The 23,582-nt window shown below is 42.3% G+C and overlaps 1 protein-coding gene across 1 annotated transcript in view; it reads right to left on the minus strand.

The window, feature by feature from the left end:
* itpkcb (inositol-trisphosphate 3-kinase Cb) overlaps window positions 1–23,582 on the minus strand; it is a 42,792-nt gene that overhangs the window by 9,649 nt on the left and 9,561 nt on the right. The window contains exons 2-3 of the mRNA XM_063205375.1: window positions 11,654–11,747; window positions 10,127–10,340 (exon numbers count right to left, since the gene is read on the minus strand). Coding sequence (XP_063061445.1) covers window positions 10,127–10,340; window positions 11,654–11,747 — 308 coding nt within the window. The remainder of the gene's footprint in view (window positions 1–10,126; window positions 10,341–11,653; window positions 11,748–23,582) is intronic.

Raw genomic sequence — 23,582 nt, forward strand, 5'->3', positions numbered from 1 at the left:
TCAGCTTTTTTAATGCTCATTTTAACGGTTTTGTTTATTTAAATATGTAAATCAGCTGTTAAGTTTAGTTTTTCGTTGATTTAAACATGTAAATCTATGAATAAAATGTACTTACTCATTTTAACTGGTAGGCCTATGTTGTTTTTTTTTTTTTACGTTTACGTCGTTACATTTTTTGACAATTTACGTTTAAGCCCTTACATTTTTTGACAAGTATCTAGACAATATTTGAGAAGCTTTTTTTCACTTTTACGCCGTTACTTTACTCCGTTACATGTTTTGACAAATATCTGTAGGCCTATGTTACTTTCTACTCCTTACATTTCTGGAACAGTATTTGAGTAGGCTAGCCCCAGCTGCGGGCAGAGAGGCGGGACCAAGCACAGCCTTGTCGCTTTGAATCAGGGCAGCGTGCGTCTAGAAGTCCTGACCACTGCACATTTGGTTGTCATGCAGCGACTTTCCGGGAACTTTTTAGATGAAAGCTTCTAGCTACCGTCTTCTGGGGGTCTGGAATATACCTACGTGTGGAGAGTAGGCCTATAGCTTCACTATTCAAATTAAATGCAAAGCACCAGCAACAAGAGAAAGCTGTCTGCCGACACTCTTATGTTTCTGATTCTGAATGACAACAAATAGTTCGCGCATGAGCCAGAAAAGATACAACAGTGTCGGAAAACATAGCCTACAGAATGCACCCATGTTAAATCCATGCTACAGTTTAGAGAGAGAGAGAGAGAGAGAGAGAGAGAGAGAGAGAGAGAGAGAGAGAGAGAGAGAGAGAGAGAGAGAGAGAGAGAGAGAGAAAACGTCCCTTCAGGCTGCCTATTTTTTTTGTTGGAAATCCTCCTCCAATCCCTTCAAGCCTTCAGGCTGCTTATTTTGTAAATGTTTAAAAATGTAAATCAGCTGTTTTTAACGCTCATTCTAACGTCTTTTGTTGATTTAAAAATGTAATTCAGCTATTTTTCACGCTCATTTTAACTGTAAAGGCAATAGTTTTGAGCAATTATTTTATTTGTATTAGGCCTCTTTATTAAATAAGCTGGTAGCTACCTATTTTGGCCTCGTTATTAAATAAGCTAACTGCCTATTTTGTTTTAGGTTTCGTTAGAATTCCTCCGTAGTTCTACTTGTCAGACGTAGCCTAGAACTACTTGTAATTTGCACTATTGGTGGAATCGTTTTACGCAAACAAAATAGACACACGAGAAATCCCCAACACATATCCCTAGCACAATATTGCAACACACACTTTGCACAATGATATTGAATGAGTCCAATGTTCTTGCAACACTTTCCCCCTGGCCACATCAACATGAATGGAACATTCTTCCTAGCGTGCGCGCTCTCGCTTGAAGGTGATTGCCATGTGGGTTTGAAAGTCAGTTTTCACTTCGCGACTCTAGAGCAAATCAGCTGGTACTGCGCCGCTTGCTTGCTGGTCAATAAACGTTGAACTGAACCGTTTTGTGTGCGTGTATGCATGCGTATAGCCTACCAACGTCTGCCCATGCCACGCGATGCATAGACAGTTCCAACACCAAATAATAAAGAGTAGGCTACATCAGAGCAGTGAGTCTTTAAATTCAGTGAAACGGTGAGAAGGTTTTTTTTTTTTTGTAAGTGGTTGCAACCATGCATGTTTTCTGTGGAAAACATCAGGTCCTCATGGCGACGCCAGGCTTGCTGAAAATGGTGACAAACACATTCAGAATACACATTTCTTAATGGGAAGTTGTTGAGAACAAAGTGTTCACTAATGAAGTATTGTCATGCAAATGACCTGCCGTGTTCAGTGGAAGTCATTCCCCCTCCCGCATAGACAAGGCAACCCTTTCAACAGGGCCACGCAGAGTGGACAGTGGAATGCTGCTTGAAATAAGTCGATAATGAATAAAATATTATGCGCAACGTCTACAAGAAAAGTAATGGCTATTATTACCGTTGCGCGTAAAGATGAGGAAGGGATGGATAGATGGATGGATGCTATCCTATGGAAGGGGTCGTCAAACAGTCTACATGACATCTTCATTAAAGTCGTTAAATAAGTACTTGTCAACAAAATCATGCCCCCGAAATCCGCCTCCATTAAAGGCAATAACCAACTGTCGGTCTACATATCACTGAAGCATAATCGCACCAAATGACTTCAGGCCGGTGAATGGTGAGCGCGATGCAATTAATTTTTCTGATTTCCATTTTGGTTGAACTATAGCCTACATTAGTGCAGGTGCCTATATATATTTATACCACGGCAGTCTGGAATCTCCCATTGTGACGCGCTAAATTGGGTATTGATTAACTGTCTATATATGCACACCTGAAGTAGTCCCACTATTAGGTCACTTTTCTGACCGCATAACTCCAGTGTATCAAATCTTAGTAGACCTAATCAAATTTGAAACATGTTTATTTCTCCCAACTGACCATCACTCTGTCAACTTTGTGATAGAGAGAGAGAGAGAGAGAGAGAGAGAGAGAGAGAGAGAGAGAGAGAGAGAGAGATATTCCCTGCGCAAAGGGACGCCCGTTTCACATGGGCGTTTCTTCCCCACGAGAGGAGATGTTTCCTGCGGTTGTAGCGTTTATCAGTTGAGAGAGTAGCGTAACTTGTGAAAAGTATGGGATATTTTCGGATCAATAGGCTTAACTATGGGAACGCAGTGGAAAATAAATCAAGGGGAGTTTCCTATGGGAGGAGAGCACATTGACGAGGTGCCTGTTTTGATGAAGTTAATGGCGAGGTGAGGCAGTTAGAATGTCGCCAAGATGCGCGGGGTATTTTTTTTATTCTACTGAGATCTGTACATGTGTAGGAATCATGCCAACTGTAGCATGGTCTAGTGGGCAAGTCAGACGCGCCCATATATCGAATGGGTAGAACATTGAGGCGACCGACTTGACAACCAAATGCGATAGAATTAACGACTGGCTCTTGACTTGACAACCGAATGCGATAGAACTATCAACGGTGTCTTGGCCGTAGCAACCTTCAGTTTAGAATTAGCAACGGCAGTTCGCCAGAAAGTTATGAAAAGAAGCTTCTTGTGGCGGAAGGAATTAGTTCTACAGAAAACCTTTGTTTTAGCCATTATAGCATCGAAATAATGCCTCAAATAAATTTCAGACAGTGTGGCAACCGTGGTATAAGCGGGATAATTGACTTCACGGTGTGCGTATAACAGGAAAAATAATGCACACCGAGGTGTAACGGCCACTCCGCTTCGCGTCGTGGCCGCATCACCACCTAGGTGTGCATTATTTTTCCTGTTATACGCACACCGTGTCGTCAATTATCCCTTACGCGCAACATTGTATCCCGTTAACATCCATAACACCGTCGTCAAAGTCTTAGCAAACACAATCATAAAATATTTCAATATCACAATGGTGCGGCTGATTTAGGACCTCCGGTTCAGCGTTCTGCTCTGTTGTTCTCTCTCTCTCTCTCTCTCTCTCTCTCTCTCTCTCTCTCTCTCTCTCTCTCTCTCTCTCTCTCTCTCTCTCTCTCTCTCTCTCTCTCTCTCTCTCTCTGACACAAGAGGTTTACATTTTCTGGAAATCTTGCCACCATCAAGTGAAAATTATTAGATCGCCATTTTATGCTGCAGTGATATTGACCAAAATTTGGCTATTGCCTTTAATGGAGGTGGATTTTGGGGGCATGATTGTTAGAGTTCTCAACGGGCCTGAAAATGTCAACCCGACCCTACCCGGCCCGTGGCTTTTAAAGCCCGAGCCCGATGTTACCCGACACATCACTAGAATTATCTAACCGAACCCGGCCCGAGGCCCGAAGTCGGGGGTCAAGTTTCCCCACGTTATCCTATGGAGAATGACGGGTTGTGGTGGGTCTTTAAGGGCACTTATGTGCAGTAAATTGCATAACCCACTTAAAAACCTAGTGAAAAGATATTTTCCACAATAGAAACACAATATGAAATGGGGAAACGTTCTTGCTAGGCTATTTAAGCAGAATCATCCACAGCGCGATTTCAATAACCGCCTCTTCACGGCAACAACAATCTATCCACCTTTTGTTTTGACTTCTAAATGTAGGCTTACTACATTTCCACCCCGTGTATCTGATTAAATGTAGGCTACGTGAAGTTGCCCCTCCCTCCTTGTTTGTTCATATGCGTGGATGAGATGGAAAGCCTGGCTGTGCCAAACGTTGTTTAAAAGTTTCATAAAATGTTGGTCGGCACACAAGGTTTTGGACATACTAATTTCTAGTGGCACCTGGGCTACGGTTGGTGCATTGATCAGCCATGTAGCAAAAAAGACAGATAGCCTAGGTGAGAGGATGAGATCTTCCTCGGCTGGCGAGCGCTCCGCATGTGTGTGCGCCCCAAGACCCGACAGTTGCTTAAAAGTCAATTTGAGCACGAAAACAGCAAAGACAAGGTTATATTTCATTCAAACAGGGCCTACACGCTCCAAATAAAACATTTGCTGAGGGGATTTTCAACCAGACCGCAGCGCGAGCAGACAGTCAGTGTGAAAAGCCAAGTCTACCGGCACCTTCGCTGCCGCTCGCTTACCATCGGTGCACGAGCCATTTAAATAGTGAAGTGGCATATCGCAACAGCACATGCGGATTAGCCAAATTATATGCAACAAAGTCGCCAACAAAGCGTGGATTTAACGTTTAATACGCATATGCCAACGTTGTGTGAATACGTGGAAAGGATAACCTAATTGGAAAGCCACTGTCCTTTCTAGTAGGCCTATAGCCTATGTAGAAGACCGCTTCGGTTTCGTTTCACCTCATGGGGAAAACATAATTTCCATGCACTGCATTTGCTGAGACTACTAAGCAATAAAGTTAGCGATCAAACTAAAAATATTGGTTGTTGTCATTACATCATTTAATATGCTAGGCCTACTATGGCTGTTGTTTAAAATAGTCATTGGATTGCCAACCGTACCTTGTATTAAGAAACAAAAGTATGGTTCCATGAGCTGACATGGGACTCAATATCGTTAAAATTGCATCTAAGAACTTTTTTCCCGTTTTTATTAGTTTGCGTAATTGTAGCCAATGTAGTTTTTCTGTGCGTTCCGGGACCTCTTTCCAACTCATCATCGCTGTGATGTGATGTTTGTTTTGCGTTCTGGTACCTTGTGATTTACAAATTAAGCACTGCGCAAGGTTGCATGCAGCAGCCTGCCAGACCTTCGTTACGCAGGCCTACATATATTTAGATAGATTCTATAGATTCTAGCTTTACTGACCCATCAAGGGGAAATTCGCCATGATTCACGGTAAACAGCAGAACTGATTTTTTTTTTCACTGGGCGGAAAAGATTGAGCCCGCGGACCGAACCGACCCGAGCCATATGCTTATATTTTCGACCCGAACCCGGCCCGAACCCAAAGGGCCCGTCGGGTTTTTCGGGCTGACCCGACCCGTTGAGAACTCTAATGATTGTCTTCACAAGTATTTAACGATTTTCATGACAAAGATGTCATGTGTAGCCATAGCCTACTGTGTTTGACGGCCCCATCTTCTTGCACATCTTTACGCGCAACGGTCATAATGGCGTCTCGCACTACACATGCTCGGATGATGCCAGAGGCTAATAGCAAAAAGCCAAATTAAGGCATATTCGACATAGACCACGACAAGTTACCGTTTGGCTCGCAGTTGGATGTTTATTCAGTGGAATTATGTGCGTAATATCAGCTCCATCCATCAAATGCAGCACAGTCCCCGTTACTTTCACGTGAGGTTCAAATGGACATTACTCGACAAAAATGCAATTCTGGGTACCAACAACTGAAGTAGGCTACAACATAGAATATGTACCACATATAGGGGATTACCACCCAGATTTGGTGCAATTTGAGGACAAATTTCAATAGGCCAACTGCGACTTTGAATCACTTATTTCCCGGGATTCCCGGGATTCCCGGGATACGGTTTGTCTTTTCCTGGGATTTGATTAATTTTCATTTTCAGTCCTTTTCTTTATTTACCGTGCGTTATGCCCAGCTTTTATTGAATACAGGGCAGGTTTTGAAGTTCACCAAACGAGCATAAACTTTGTGCAAGTCATTAAAACTCTTTTTTTACCAGCACTGACCTGTACACTGTTTCATGTATTAACTAATTGCACTTTCTGCCTTCTCGTTTCACATGTGATAAATAAAGTGCTTGCATTGACACGCTGTTGTTTTAATTTCGCATTTCTTTCATGTCCACTTAGTATGCTTTATCCAATTAGCCATGGATGCAGGATCATTCACTGGACTGGACACTATTGTAAGAGGTGAAATTTAGACCACGATTCAGGAACGACAGACAACAGGAGTAAAGGTTTATTTTTACAATTTCATAAAATACAATTAGGAGGGAAAACCACCACAATATCCATGCAGCCAGCAGCGTCTGTAAACTGCTATCGTCTTTGAATAAATGAATAAATAATCACAATCTGGAGACACTCGGACGATAGTAGCCTACAAAAGTTAAGTTACACACTCAGCCACTGCTGCCGGACGTTGGCTCGTTATACTTAATTCAACTATAACACGCGCAATAGCCTACCCAAATGCAACTTACCCACAGTTCCCAAAGCGACCGGCTGCACGCAATGGATACCTACAGCGCACGTCCCGGGACGACAGCTTGGAGCAGACAGCTCAGCAGCCCTGCCCCACCCCAGCGTGTAGAGCACAAGTCTACACTATTGTCCGAGTGTTGTTATTTCAAGAAAGCAAACTGTCACTGTCCGCCGGCCGCTGTCGTGACATCTTTTATTAACACTAGTATTTTTTTTAACAAGTGAGGAGTTCGTTGATAGTTTGATAGGTTGATAGAGTGAAGTAGCCTACTCTAGGCTGGCGTTGCCTCCTCCAGCCAACCATCCGGCGCACAGTGTTCAGCCTGTAGCAGGATCGATAAGCTATGATGGTCAGGGCGCACATCAGTGCTGGGGTTGTCTTGCTTTTTACTGGAATACTGTCGCCGATCAGATAGAAATGGTCCTGTTATGAACCAGAGTTTAGTAGATATCGCGTAGTGAACGAGGCAGCCTGCAGTTTGAAGCGCAATGTGGCTGTAACAAGTTAGAAAGTAGCCAAACTCTGTTGCTTGTTAACCTTTTTAAATTATGAGCGTAATGGTGGGGTGGCGTCCGCGCCAATGTCATATCCTGAGCGTATTGCTCGGTGCGTAATTCCAAGAGCAGTATAATGAAAAGGAAGAAAAGGAAGATGATGGGCTAGACCCGAAATGTTTGTCCCCTGTTTGTCGGTTTTATTTACTTTTTTCGGCTTTGTTTAATACAGTTTTTGATTCTGCATTCAGCTCCAGTGTGCGACTCCTTTCTTTCTTTTTATATTATGAGCGTTCCACGAACTATCTTTCTTTGCGCACGCTATAAAATGGCAATAAACCTGTTAATATAAACTACTGGTTAACTATGTATTCTATGCTTTCTAATGTTGATAAAGGCGGGATAAGCGGGATAATGTATTGTCCACACGTGACTACGGAAATATATTTCCTTCGAAGCGGAATAACAGCACTCTGCCTTCGGCATCGGGGGTCTTATTCGCCCCGTAGGGCAATATTTTCTTATAGTCACGTGTGGACAATACATTATCCCTTACCTTTAAATTACTGTTGTAAGCCTACATTTTAAAACATTTCGTCGATATTGCAACCGACTGTTTTAAGTTATGAGATGGGCGCCAGCCAGGCAACAATAAGACTGCCGTTACCTTTCCAAAAATGAATACAAATCAGTGACCAACACATTAGAAATAACTCAGATCAACACAACGAATATCTTTTCTTATTTTTAGTAGTGCACTTTTGCAAAACCCTTGTTTGCAGACTTGTGCGCTTGGTCTCAATTTGGAACAGCTCACATCAATGTCTGGCTTAGCATTCTTGCGAATGCTGATCTTCTCGGCGCACACTTCATGGTTCCCTCTCTCTTGCTCTCTCGGCTTGTTGCTTCCTGACAGTCTCACCCGCCATTTGAAATTAACCCCATTTTATAGTGCACAGGGGGTAACGCTGCTATCTCACTCCGGAGGAGGCAGAGGCAGTCCGTTACGATATAGTATATTTATAAAATAGGCTATAAAATAGGCCTAATGATAAAAAAAGCAGCCTGAACTAAAATGAAAAATTAATTAAAAAAAAATAGAGACGCACGCACGCACTTTCTACATGGTTCGATTTTTGTTTTCATTGCATTGTGGTGGTAGGCACACAAGTTTGATAAAATATAAAAAATAATAGGCTAATAAAATAGGCAGACTAAACTAAACGTCTGCCCAGTTAAACGAAAGGTCTGCATGGGTTGAACGTAACGTCCTTAGGTCTTCTACGAAAAATCCTCAGGTACTGCACGAAACGCCCCATGCCTTCTACGAATGGTCCAACGTTTTGTTCGAATGGTCCCCTCTCAACAATTCATTAGACGAATCGTCTCGAATTCCCTAAATGCCACAAAGGAGTGTAAACAAAACAGGCAGCTTGCTTCTCGATCTGACGGCAGTTGGCCAGCAAATCGCATACGACATGTAAGATGTGAAAACAAGCCAAGCTAGCTGTACATACAGGGGCCAGTATACTTGTTCAGAAGGATCTCTGAGAGTATAATAAAGTCTGATGTGGGCATTGGATGTGTTGGAAGGAAACTCTGGCCAGGGTTCCACTCTGGGAATCAGGATTGACCCCCTCTGGATAACAATCAACACGCCAGACTTGTACGAAATTCCGAATTGAAATTCACAGTAATTCATTGAAATTCACAGTAATGCCATAATATGAACACTAGGTGGTGGTGTTCTATGTACTCTCAATGGGTGGTGTAGATTAAATTCAAAGAAATTCAAGGTAATGACAAAATGGGAACACTAGATGGTGCTGTATATTTATCAGTATGTGTCTATTCCTGGCACCTGTTGGGCTGCTTCCACCACCTAGTGTTCGTATTAAGCCATTACTTTGAATTCAATTCAGAATTTCGTACAAGCCTGCAACACGCCTGGTGAAAAACTGTGCACATCCCCCATCAAGGCACAGGACAAAGATGGACTCCGGTTCTGGGGTGCGTTTCTCAAAACCATAGTTGCTAACTACGTTAGCTACTTTGTTGTTTGCAATACAATTTGCCATTGGCAAGTACCGAAGTTGCTAACTGGCAAACAACTACGCTTTCGAGAAATGCCCCCCAGGATAGGTCAGCATCCTTGAAATCCTTTCTAAACATTTTCCCATGGGAGAAAAGGAAACCCGTCTCAATCTGAATGAATATGTCAGTTTCAGTTTTGTTGACAATAAGTTCAATGATCCGATTTAAAGATTAAAAAAAAGAAAACATCATTGTTGATAATTGCTTATAATCATTTTTGTGTGCCTGTACAACCTAATCTCACAGCATTCCGAGAAATGAACAAGAAATGTTTTTTGAGAAAATATATTAGAAAAATCCAGAGAGAACATAAGTTGGAACGTAAGACTTAGGAAACATATATCCTAGATCTGTGGGAATACACCTGTAGACAAAGCACTTCCATGGGCTCATCACGGAAAGCACTTCTGTGACCCACCGATTTTGGCAAAATCTGTGAAACTGCTAAAGATTTTGTGTCACAATAGTCCACATTCATTTCCCAGATTTCTGTGAGATCATGTTGGCATGTAAGCGTGCCAAGGCCCAGGGCCGCTGACAGCTTTGGCTGGGCCCAGGACAAAGTCTTCTGAAAGGGGGCCCTACCCAGTACATACAATGTAATGGCGACCCTATTCTGGGGCCCCCATCTCCCTGGGCCCGGGACAACATACCCCTTTGTCCCCCCCTTGTCGGTGGGCCTGCCTAGGCCTACTGTATGGCTCACCTAGCCTGATTACCATCGACGTTCAAATCTCTTCGAGACTTGGTCTGACCAAGAGCATAACAATTAACATTTCCCAAACGGCATGGTTGACCCGCCTCCCTTGGTTTGCTCATGGTTGTTTGCTTACCGACAAAGTGGGAGGAGTTCCCGTATTTTCGGGAACTCAGAAAGTACTTGCATTGCTCTTGACCTGACTAGTTGCAACGCTATGTTGCAAGTGTTGTGTCACTAGGAGGGCACGGCCTGGCTATGGCTCACCTGCTGCCCATCTTGCAGTCCATGATGGAGGGCGAGTCGAAGTCGGCCAGCAGGTCCTCCATGAGGTTGTAGTCCTGCTCGTCGCGCTGCACCACCCCGTAGTAGCCCGGCACAAAGGGACGCAGCACGTCCTCCATCAGGGCAGCCAGACTCAGGTGCTCGCACTCGCAGTACCTCTTCAGCAGCCTCCCGTACTCCCCCGCCTGGAAACTACCTGAGAGAGAGAGAGAGAGAGAGAGAGAGAGAGAGAGAGAGAGAGAGAGAGAGAGAGAGAGAGAGAGACCGAGACCGAGACCGAGACCGAGAGAGAGAGAGAGAGAGAGAGAGAGAGACCGAGAGGGAGCGACAGAGACAGAGACAAAGAGACAGAGACAAAGAGAAAGAGGAAAAAGAGAAAGAGAAAGAGATATTATGTTTACTTGTCCTTTAAAAATGTGTTTTTTTGCATATCCCTAAACCACATGAATAAAAACATCTCTACCATGTTCCCTTTTCCCTTACAGTATTAAGATTAAATTGAGCCTCGGGTGGACACTATTCAGGTCTCCATTAGTCTCAAGTTTCTTTATGATGAAAGCCCTGGGCGTCTGTCAGGAAAAATGGATGTAAAGCACTTATTGACATCAAGGAAAGCAACAGAAAACAACTCAAATAGTTTCTAAAAGGTGTAGAAGTGTTCATTGCATTTAGAAATAGAGATAAAGCCAATCAAAACCCCATATTTAAACGCACAATATGTGATAAAATGTTGTTACTGTGCGGCCCTACCATGGCTAATGCTGGGGAACTTGTCTACTACGCGGCCGACACGGGTTCGAGTCCGACTCTTCGATTATTGAATCGTCCTGGCCCGCATTGCCAAATCGATTATTGTTGACACCACTACTTGATGGTATTTTTTTTAAATCCAAACGATAATTATTATGGGCACCATTTTTTAATGCAGTTTAACAGTCTATAGGTTATCGTGACACCCCTACCTTCAACAATTAGTTATATGTAGAAACAATGTAATTCCACACTATACAGACAATGTCAACAGTGGGTTTCGGTTGGTTGCCCCTGCATGCTTGGTAGAAAGAGGGAATGGGAAACTTCATTTAAACCTGAGACACTGGCTGGGCAAGGGCATATTCGACTTGATTTGACAGGAAGTACTGAAGCAAGTCAGGAAGTGAGAACAGGAAGCTTGTCAGTTAAGAAAGAAAGAGGAGGCCGCTATGGAGGTGTGAATATTACAGTCATGGACGGCTGCGTGCCAGTGAGTGTCCAAGAGCTCGGGAGGAAGAAATACAGGGGGGAAAAATGGAAAATGAAAGCCTGGGGGGGGGGCACATTTGGGCTTACACTGCCCACGGGGACCCTGGTTCGAGTCTGGACGGGGTTGGTTGTTTACCGGCCCTGCCCCATCTCTCTCTCTCCCAATCATTTCCTGTCTACTCTCACACTGTCCTGTAATAATAAAGCCCAAAAGGCCCCCAAAAAAACTTTTAAAGAAAGGAAAATGAAAGCCTAGGAGAGACTTACCTGCATGTCCGGCCAACTGCACCCAGCGTTTCTTGAAAGCCACGACTAATGGCGACCAGTGAACCATGGTCTTCAGCTTCTTCCACGACTTGGTCTGCAACACAAAAGCAAAAACATTTCATTACACTTAGCTGACACTTTCATCTTAAGTCACTTACAGTTATCACAGGTTATTGGTTACAGTCCAGGGAGCCATGTGAGGTCAGGTGTCCCTGGATTCCAGGTGGTGAGGGTGGGATTTGAACTTGCAACCCTCCGATTCAAAAGACCAACTCTCTAACCATAAGGGCCCCACTGCAAAAAACGAAACGGATTAAAACGAAAACAAAGCGAAATGCCATCAAGTTCACACCTTTGGACTGAAAATACACACTTCGAACCAAACTGTTACACACAAAGGTCGAGCGGAGTAATAACGGATTAAACATTATCCTGGCCGCCACACCTCACCGTGCCCCCGCAAGATCAACAGAAAGCAGCAGCCCACCTGAAATCACAGCTGGCCCAAAAGCTTGGTTCCCCTCTGCTCTGTTCTGTTCTCCTGTCTGTCTCTGCGTCCCCTTCTCTCTCTCCCTCCCTCCCTCCCCCCCTCTCTCTCTCTTATTGATCATTGCCAGTGGAACTCTGGGATGGATAGGGCAGAGATAAGATAATACGCAATCTCCCAAACAGAAAACAGAAGGCATTTATGTGTACACTGGGCAGTGCATCCACCATGTCATTCTTTGCACAAACCCCAGGGCTGTGTGTGTGTGTGCGTGTGTGTGTGTGTGTGTGTGTGTGCGTGTGTGTGTGTGTGTGTGTGTGTGTGTGTGTGTGTGTGTGTGTGTGTGTGTGTGTGTGTGTGTGTGTGTGTGTGTGTGTGTGTGTGTACGTACAGGTGGGCTGCAATGTTCTTTTCTATCCTGCAAAACAGAGATCACAAAAAGGGTAGCTCTGTTTTACAGTAATACCTCACAGAGTTAATATTGTTATTTATAGAAGCTGGTCTTGATCTGGAGACAGATTTTCATGGGTCTAGCCTAACGTTTGTCTCCTGTCTGTCAGTTTTATTTACTTTTTTCGGCTTTGTTTAATACAGTTTTTGATTCTGCATTCAGCTCCAGTGTGCGCCTCCTTTCTTCCTTTTCATTATACTGCTCTTGGAATTATGCACAGAGCGACACGCTCAGGATAAGACATTGGCGCGGACGCCACCCCACCATTACTACTTTGTTCCGTGAGACCATTGTAAACCATTGATGCACAAGAAGCAAATAACAAAATCATGGGCTATGTGGCATACCCAGGAATAAGCTACCTACTGACAACAGAATTATTACTAGATACAGCAAGTGTTACCAGTGTTCAGCTCTGTACACGATGAGGTGGAACCTAGGGATGTTTATGCTGGCCTTTCCTACAACACATACTTTGTACATAAAAAGTGGGTGGGTAAGCAATTTTTGGCATGTTGTAGTAATTCAGCAATTTTTATGTCAAGTGGTGAAGTTGCTCTGTTAACAAAACAGTGTATACTAAGTGTACTGTACACCAGTTTTGTAGGCCTCTGATTGTTACAATCATGTAGGCTACAGTATGCCAGGAGAATCCTGGTGCTCTAGTATTCTTTTAATTACATGATGGCTTATGTTGTTATCCAATAAAATGAAGAGGGTCAGCATCGCTTCTGGACAGACCACTGTATTCAAGCGCTGGCCGCCCTTCTGATTCACCTCATGTGCTTCACATCAGCTGATTAACTCCCATCACTTCCGATTAGTCACAATCAAATAAAGTGTTTGTTCCACACTCATGCTGCTCTCTTCTTCAAAGCCCATCACCTCCCCACCTCCAGCTTGTCGTGTACAAGGCTTAACATTGGCACCTGCCGACCAGCAAAAAGGCTCGCTAGAAGTAATTTCAGTGCAACTATAGCCACTCTCCCAGTATGTTTTGTTTTTGTTTTTAAATCATCATTCTTGGACACGTCACGTGTTTGTGCCTTGTTGTGCATCAATCATTTGTATCAAGGTCAGGAAAAAGCATGCTTAGTTTGTCTTATTTATGTTCACATAGGAAGCCATATAAATAGGACTTATCTTTCTTTAGCACTTCCTCTTCAGGGGTGTATTTCTCGAAATCAAAGTTGCTTACTACATTAGCTATTGTTGTTTTCAATGCATTTTCCCATTGGCAACTAGCGAAGTTGCTAACAGGCTAACAAGTTCTCTTTTGAGAAATGCACCCCAGAGTTGAAATGGGTCATGGTAAAGAGCAGACAAACAAAACAACAAAACTGTGGCTAGTAGAGAGGCTGAGGGGTTAATGGTGGAAAAACAACAAGCCGCAGTGGCCGGTGAGAGAGAAAAAAAAAAAGTTAATATGAAGTCGTGGTCGCCCAGGGGAATAAGCAGCACAGTCTTTGCCCCATCTACAAATTCAGCACTACATGATTCAGTTCAGGTTTCCCACGTCATGTTATGGGGCCTGTCTGGAACACACAAACATGCACTCGCACAAACACACACATGTGCAGCGTCGCGCGCACACACACAGACATTCCGTGTCTATTCAACTGTCCCATGGCTGTTCAGAGAATGAGAGGAATGCTTGGCTGTCGTCACAGTGACGGCAAGCATACTATTAAAACGGCAGACAACAGTGCTAGCATTTTCAATGCCGTCTATCTGGTTAACCCCTTAACACAGAGCCTACAGTATGTTATAACCTTACTGTCATCAAAATTGTAATGGCTATGTCTTAATATTTTACTTAAGGCTCTCAGTACTGTCATAGGTAGCAATGTTGTTATGATGTAGCTGGGTATATTCAGCAAATAGTGAATAGGCCCGCCGGCGACCCCATCTGTACTAAGAGGCTCTGTATTTTTACACTAGCAATGCTTCTTTAACCCATTTTATCCTGGAGACACATATACGTTGCATTCAGGTTTTTGAGATTTGAGCCGTTTTATTAAAAATGTGGTTATGTCAGAGCTGAATGAACACATTCTAATGCAAAATGAGGGTCCTAGCTTTTAAATGCAACGTTTTTAATGTTTTTATGTGCTTCAGAGGCTGAGATATTTAGGTTTTAATAGGCAGAGGGCACCTTTTCCCAAAAAGGGCTCAGGCTAAAATGGGTTAAACAGTATATTGTGTTCACTTTCACATCTGCACTGTGCAGGTTGTTGGCGATGTGTCCAACTGATGTTTTAGGGATTGTCTTTGCTGTGCTCACAATATTTCTATTATCAACTATTGTTTTTCCTACTGTAGACTGGCGTCAACATCTGTTGTGTAATTTGTAGAGCCAGAAAAGCCCTGTCAAACACCACAGACATATTTTTGTGACTTACACTGACTGATATAATCAAGGCTGAATGTATGGTGTCCTACCCTCTACAGCAGCCATTCCCAAACTTCAGAACACCAAGGCCCACTTTGAAATGTGAAAAAATCTGGGGCCCACCAAACCATATAGTCCAATATAACATAACTTATTGTATTATATTATATTACCGGTACTTATATTATATTATATATTACATTATATTATATTATATTAGCCTTTATTATATTATTATTATATTGTTATGATGAATAATAAGTTAGGGCCTATTTTCAGACAGTTGTGGCCACTAAGGGGCCTCCTAAATACTGAACATGAAATTAGCATGAAACAAGCCAGCATTCACAGCTCAGAGAAATATGCATTAGCTAAATACTAAATGCTCTATTAATAGTTACCGCACGGTCACACCGCCGGCGTTGAACACCTGTGTGAAGTTGGCACCCCATATGTTGAAAATCTGATTTAAAGCATTTTGGTTCGATTGTGCATCGTTTGTGCACGATTGTGCAGGCAAAATGAGCGTTTGTGCACAAACCCTCTTTAAGATATTTACATTTTAAGAGGTTGGTGACCTTAGGTCACTCAGCACCCCATTCACCTCCAAATGACTCAAAAATGGTTGGAATCGTTTGTGCACGTTTGTGCAGGCAAAACTAATGTTTGTGCACAAACCGTTTTTATGTTATTTAACTTTTAATTTTTTGAAAGTAGGTCACTCAGCACCCCATTAACATCCAAATTACTTCAAAATGGTTGGAATCGTTTGGGCAAAATTAACGTTTGTGCACAAATCGTTTTTATGCTATTTAACTTTAATTTTTTCGAAAGTAGGTCACTCAGCACCCCTTCAACCTCCAAACTGATCCTCCATTGAGGCAGTCGGTTCATATGCAAAATAGGGAGGCGGAGCACTCGGAGGGTCACAGGCAGCCTCAAAATGAATGGCAGTGAACGAGTCTGGGGAAACTTCCTTCAAAGTTCACAGCCTACCTCGTGAATTCAGGTGAAATTTGAACGGAATGTTCACATTTTTCTAAACACGAGCTTCGGTTGGTCGAGATTCTTGGTCAAACGCTTCAGGTTGAATATTTTGCCTCGTTCAACGCCCCTGACCAGTGCTTTCCAGGCAGGAGTCAGCAGCGTTGTGACTCTTTCAACGCTGGCGGTGTGATCGCGGCATTAGCTCTTTCAACGCCGGCGGTGTGACCGCAGCATTAGGAGGAAATAGCCAACTGTAGCAAGCCAAAATGGCAAAGTTTCCTCTCACAACCGACTAAAAATGATTACAAATATCCATTTTACACATACATCAACACCATAAGCATGAAAACACACCATATCACAACGGCAGATAGAAAATGTAACACTGTACCTCGCGGGTAACTCGCGCTAATTAATTTGCGGTAGAAAATTACTTCCGCGATTGAAATGACAATGTTTACACATACATCCTCCCTAATAGTACACTTTACCGCATCAAAACACCAAATAAGGACACAAAAGAAAGAAAGAAAGAAAGAAAGACACAAGATAACTAAACATGATGTCAATCTACACACCATGGGCCTCATTTATAAAACTTTGCGGAAGAAAGGCGCCAAAAGATGGCGCACGCACGAAACTCAGGATGTGCGTGCGCAAGAAAATATTCAGATTTATAAAGCATGGCGCACGCACGTTCCACGTCGATTTCCCTTTATAAATCCCAACTGACTCTGAAGTTGCGGCATATGTGCGCACCTGTGGACACACCCATGGGTGATTCTCACGAAACGTGCAACAAAGGTGTTTTGACAACCATTTTTTCAAAATGCTTTTTTGGTTGAATTTCTTTTTGAATCAGTTACATCAAAGTGTACAGTTACTAAGCACAATAATATCAACTTACCTGACAACTTTTTAAAACACATTTTTTAACGTTTTATAGGTCCATGTCTGCTAAAATGCTCATTACCGCAATTTTTTTCTTTCATGAAATGTATTAGGACACTTAATTGTTCTAGCAGTTGTGTTCATTGAATATTGATAGTTGTACTAGGGGCTACATAAAACACTCCAAAAAGTTTTTTTTCTTATTATTTTAGTTTAAGAATTTTACCATTTTACCTCATTACCGCAATAGGATCATTTGTTTTCCTCTTTAATTTTAGAATACATCAGTGAAAACCTACAATTTCAGTTCAAAAATATACTGAAGTGAAAGAAACATGAAAGGTACTGTGTTCATAAAAAATATACATGAATACAGTTTTCCTTTAGTACTTTTTTTTCCAATTAAGTGCTCATTTCGGTAATGAGGGATATGTTTCGGTAATGAGAATGAGTTTTCGGTAATGAGAATAAGGAGAAATAAATTGAACTAAAGCCTAATGATGTGTTATTTGTTATTATTATTAGCACAACGACAGAGCCTCCAGGGCAGAACTAATCAAATGACACCTAATAAGATGATAAATATATTCTATATAAAACCATTCATTAAGCTACTGAAGGATATTGGGATTCAAGACTTAACCCAGCCAAATATGACACATTTTGTAAAGGAATCTTAGAAAATACATTTGCAATACAATTAAGTTATATTCAGGGGAACTAGAGAAGGTGGGGTCTGTTTTAAAGGTGGCTGCCTTCAATATAGGCCTAAAGTGCTGGGGGAAATCCTAGTTTGTTTTATTAGTACGGCTCTCTGAGAACTTTTACGGCCCTCGGATGAATTTGAAGAGGCCCCTCGAATGAAAAAGGCTCCCCACCCCTGCAGTAGGTGAATAGGCGAGGCCCCTCCTGGGCACCAAAGTAACATCATAGTACAAGGGGTGAAGGCCAAGGGGTGCACTCTGAAGTTAAGAAAGCCCATTGGGAAACTCCAACTCCCATTGTCATTGTGACACAGCACTCCACAGCACACAAGTGAACACTGCAGACTGCACACAATGCCCCGTGCAAGGGGGCAGCCCTCAGTGGCGCCCCATGGGGAGCAGTGCGGTGGGATGGTACCATGCGCACGGGTCGGGAGTCGAACCGGCAACTTCTGGGATGCAAGTCTGACGCCCTAACCGCTCACCCATGACTGCCCTTTATAGTTATAGTTATAGTTCGTCCATCATCAAAACACCGGAGGGTAGCCACCTGATGACCCCAATGAAGCGCATACATCCCACTCCTCATCCCCACCCTGAATATGATATCACAACTCACCACTGATCTCTCCAGCCAAAAATCTATAGTGGACCAGAAATCTAAATCTGTTATGAGAAGGGAAATCATGTCGCAGTGCGAGGTCGTGCACTGGACTTTTTTTCTGACTCGGCGCGCACCGGCAACTAGGAAGTAGGAAGTAGAAGGAACAGGAGATGACTAGAGTAGGTTGTATGGTATGCCGGTTCGGTACACCTTGATTTTAGGGTCACAGTTCGGTACATTTTCGGTACAGTATCACCATAATACTGTCCGGACCAAAGCCGGAATTCACTATGAACGTTATGTGTTATGAAATATCACTGAACACCACTAACTGTTTGAGTTGCACATTGCACACTAATGGCAGTCAGGGCATCAGACTCCCGATTCCTGACCCGCCAGTGATCTCCCCCATCCTCCTCCATGACTGAGGTACCCTGAGCATGGTACTGCTCCCGTTCGGGCGCTATTGGGGATGAGGCATAAATGCGGGTGAGGCATAACTACCATTCTGTTGTGTGCAATGTGCAGTGTTCATGTGTGTGCTGTGGAGCGCTGGATCATGACAATGGGAGTTGTAGTTTCCCAAGTGGGCTTTCACTTCACTCTCATTTTTAAAAAAGAAAAAGTGTTGGTTTTCAGGACAATATCAGACATGCCCATAATTAGTATAGGGTGCATGAAAAACAAAATTAAAACGTTGCAAAATCCTGCTCTTCTCTTGCAGTATTGTTCCTTTGAACTACCTTAACTTCCTTTTCATTTTCTAGCCTGTTTGATACTTGTCAAAAGGTGGCACAATAGACTTGGAATTTTGAATTGCTGTTAATGGGCATTTTCAGCTAAATCAGTGCAGTGCATTTTGAGGCTGTTTTGATCCCGTTACCTTTCCACTTACCCAGGACATCAAGAACTCACAGCATGACTAAAAGATGGGTACATGGGTGTTTGAGCATGGCTTAAGGATCAGAGTATGGGGGCTGAAACCTTCCTAAAGGCTGCAAAAACATGCATGAGGAGTTTCTAATTTGGGAAAGGCAACTAGAGCATTCCTCCAAATGATTCTTCTTACTAGTTTTGATTGAAATATTCTAAAAACTACTTCTCGCTGAATTCGCTAAATAGGCCTATTCACTGCTATTTCAAATGCCAAGCCTTTTGTGCCACCCTTTAACAATGATCAAATTGGATCCAAAACTTAGATTTTGGAAGGAAGTCAAGTTAGTAAAAAAGGATACTTAAATACTCAAACCCACTAGGGTATGACAACCAAACACAGGAAGCAAAAAAATCTGTCAATTTCTGGAAAAGCACATGGACTTGAAGTGAGTCGATTTTGTCTCCCAACTTGTTCCATTTTTGCCATCTACGCAATCTGACAACTTCACTGGGAGTGCTGGGTTTGTTGTTTGCCATTGCCTTTGCATTGGGTGACATCACTAGGCAGTTTGATTATTTTGCTTGCATCAAAGGACCACATTTCGAGGGTGGAATATTGATTCATGGATTGGCATATGAGCAAGAATTAAGTTGCTACTTGCTCTCAATGAACTTTCACAACAGGGTTTCTGGCCCATAGTCGATTGTTGTTCTTCCAAGGGTGGGACAAAATATAAATGTCACCACAACATTTGCCAGAAAGGATGAGAACAGAAAAAATGGTCTATGAACAACACCTGTATGACCACTCAATTTAGCTTATGTAATGTATAGGGAGATGATCACTTTTACAGACAAACCCCCATTAGAGCTATTGCATATGTTAGGCATTTACTTTTGCTTTGTTTACTTACAATATTGTATATCGAATATTGATTCAATACAATTGCATATTTTAACCCGAAATGGATGCAATGTCACTTAACACTTTCATCAAGTGCTTTAACTGTAATTAAGTGACATAGTGACAATATTTATACTGCAAAAATATAATTTGTATTTAAGGTTGCAGTTGCATGTTTAATAATGTAAATAAATAAAAAGCGAAATGGATATATGTCATGAAAATATATTCTAAATGTAAATCACCATAGAGTCTCATTACCGACATTGACAATCATCATTACCGAAAGGTACTTAAAACATTGCGGTAATGAGAATGTGTATTGCGGTAATGAGATGGCTCAGCACAATAATGCTAACTGTAACTTGAGTAATTATGACATAGCTAATTCATGACCATTGTTGAATTCTGAAAAGGAATACCCTATTACCAAGCAAGTTTAAAATGAAAAAATCTTTTTCATTTTGAAATATTGACTAATTTCGGTAATGAGAACCACTTTTGTCGTATTTGCATATTTTTGAGACAAATTGTGACATTTTACAGGGACAAACAATAAGGCTGACTAATCATGTAGCCATCTTGAATCTCCTGTTGGTACACATCAATTGTAGGTAGTTTCAGCTCATATTGAAATTCTGATGGCTTTTAATTGTAGCTCTGAAATATATTGCGGTAATGAGAAGAAAAACTTGGGGACACGATCTTTTCTTGAAATATTCATTAGTGTTCATTATTTAATTTGCCAACAAGGAACACTTAATGAAACTTCAGACATAGACCAACGCTCTTGTAGTGTCATTTACGTATTTTTAATTTTTTTATTATGTTTTAACCTAATTCAAAGACCAGAAATTTTGGTCGGGACACATTTCGGTAATGAGAATTTGCCTATAAAATGCATAAAAAGTGGAAAATAAAAATAACATTTTTTTAAATGAACTAGTGTGCCAGAAAGTACACGTCTTGCTCTACAGTAATGTATATTATCAAAAGAATCCCTGTCATATTTAACCATTAAAACCTCATTGCCATTGATTTTTTTAGCTTCGTGAGAATCACCCCTATAATTATCTATGAATATTCAGTGAAACGCCCAAAATGAATATTTATATCTGTGGATGGCGTGTGGAAAGCAGATGAGATAGCCTATTTACCACATGTGGAGCAAACCGTTTTATCAGATAGGCCTAGAGAACGCTGGGCAATGTGGAGCGGTTAAGTTTGGGAAGTGTACAAAAAACGAACTCCCTCGAATTGCAGCATGTGGATGGTTATGTTCGCAAAAGTCACGCTATACCAGAAATAAAAATAAATAAAATAAGGATGGCATCATCGAGTGGACATGAACCTGCCAAGTTATGGACATGCAGTACTAATTGAGTTGTGAACAAGGGGAAAAATAGCTGCGTCAAGGGAACATCTCACATGGCATGTCCCCATGTGAAATTCACTGGTAGAAAATCTTTTCGCCGTCTCATGGGACCTCATATGCACTGGGTTTACTGTTGGTCACTGCGCGCAGCTGTCTGCTTTCAGTTCAAAGCGACGCCCCAACTGTCCATCGACACATCCACAGACAGCATGACATCTATGGGCATTTTCTAGTCTGTATTTATTTAATGTGTGTATTATAAACGTATTATCAGTCTATAAAGCCAGCAGTCTTAGAAATGCACACCTCTGCTCATTTGCTGACGAACCCCATAAAAAAAATGGCATGCAACAACAGAAACGAAGCTTTCCATCAGTATGGCACTGTATGCTTGTCATGCCGAATGGCTGAGAAAATCAACCATTATCTTTCTATTAGTACAGCTGCACGTGGGGCTCGAGCAGATGATTCTGCAACTGGCTTAAATGTTGGCGTAATTCCTTGCAGAGTCGGAACGCACACGCGATTATAGCCTACAGATGGCTATACTGGAAAGGTCCGTGAGTGATTTGAGTGATCCAAATGTTATGTACCCTAAATATAAAATTTGAAGCGTCGGTTACTTCCTTACAAAACATGCATGTGACTATGGATAGGCCAGGTAGGCCTACTAATTATTTTCCACCATTACCAAACAAACAACAATCACGTTTTTCGTTGCGAACTGTATTAACGTTAAAGTGGCTATCGTGACACGTGACCTCAGTTTTTTCCCCTACCAATTTCGGGTCGTTCTTCCAGCTACCTCCCGGGGTCGCGCTTTCCGCGTTTGGTCTTTTGTTTAGGGCGTACGCATGGGTAAAACTTTGCGTGGAGCTGCGTATGTTTACCGCCAAGTTCTTTTTCTATAAATACCAAACCTTGCTGTGAACTTGGCGTGCGCAGTCTTTTGTGCGTACGCACCCGTTATAAATGAGGCCCCATGTGAGTAAATTTGAGGATAATTCCCAGACCTCTCGCGGCCCACCTGCAATGCCGCGGCCCATAGTTTGAGAATCACTGCTCTAGAGGTCTACATATTTTACTAATGACGATGTGTCTGGGAACCCTTCACATTTGGGACCCTGCTTTGTCAGCCCTCTTTATGCACATCAGTGCAACAGGTTTTATTGACGACTATTAGGCACACTCTAACGGATCAGTGCAACAGATTTCATTGACGACTACTGGGCACATTCTAACGGATCAGTGCAACAGAATGTGCCTAATCGTCGTCAAAGAAATCTGGTGCACTGATCCGTTAGAATGTCCCCAATAGTCGTCAATGAAGTCTAACGGATCAGTGCACCAAGTTTCAATGTCGACGATTAGGCACATTCTAACGGATCATGGGAAACATGATGTGCTTCTCAGTCGTAGGCGAGTGTCTAAGTTTTGTCTTTGACATCTCCTGTGAGCCAACATATCAAGTTCAGACCACAGCCCTTCACTCCAGAAATCACTCCAACTACACAGAAATATAATACAAGTGTGATCAGGGCAAAAAGAACCAAACTAGGCTTGTCCACATGTGCCAAAAAGCAGCACACATACTAATGGTGGAATTTGTTGGCTACCAATGACGTGAGTGAGGGGACTGCTGCTCTTGTATAATTACTTTGTTTTGTTGCATCATTATGCAACAGATGCAGTCTTGCAACAATGCATTTCTTTCTTTGCCAATCCAAATCATACTACAAACAAGAGGATACTCATGATATAGATAAACGTACTTTTTTCCAAAGTCAAGTTACAATTTCCCTGCACGCATCTAACTCTTGTATTGACATGGACCTGCTCCTCTTTTCTTTTGCTCGTCTCCTCTTGCCAAATTTGTTCTGTTTCTCCAATCATTTTCCCTAATTCTTTTCACTCTCCAAGTCAGTGGTTCTCAAAATACTTTGGGCCATGGACCTAGCCTGATAAACCAGACTAAATGTGAGATTGGATGTTTTATTTAGTCTGGCCCCGATGAATGATGCATCCAAAGATTGTTGATGAGAACAAATGGTATCTGTGCCTATAGGCCAACGCTCTAACCAATCAGTGCCATCTTTCATGTTGTTGTGCTTTCCCAGCATCACAGGCTTCGTCGCCACTCCCTCAAAACCCCGCCCGCTTTGATTCAAAACAAATCTCGATTGGTTTGCCAGATTCAGGGCAATTTGGCAGTTCACGGCTATGGATCAAGGCCATGGAGGTCTGGTATAAGACCTGGA

The sequence above is a fragment of the Engraulis encrasicolus genome, chromosome 8, assembly GCF_034702125.1.
Source record: "Engraulis encrasicolus isolate BLACKSEA-1 chromosome 8, IST_EnEncr_1.0, whole genome shotgun sequence".
NCBI classification, from domain to species: domain Eukaryota; kingdom Metazoa; phylum Chordata; class Actinopteri; order Clupeiformes; family Engraulidae; genus Engraulis; species Engraulis encrasicolus.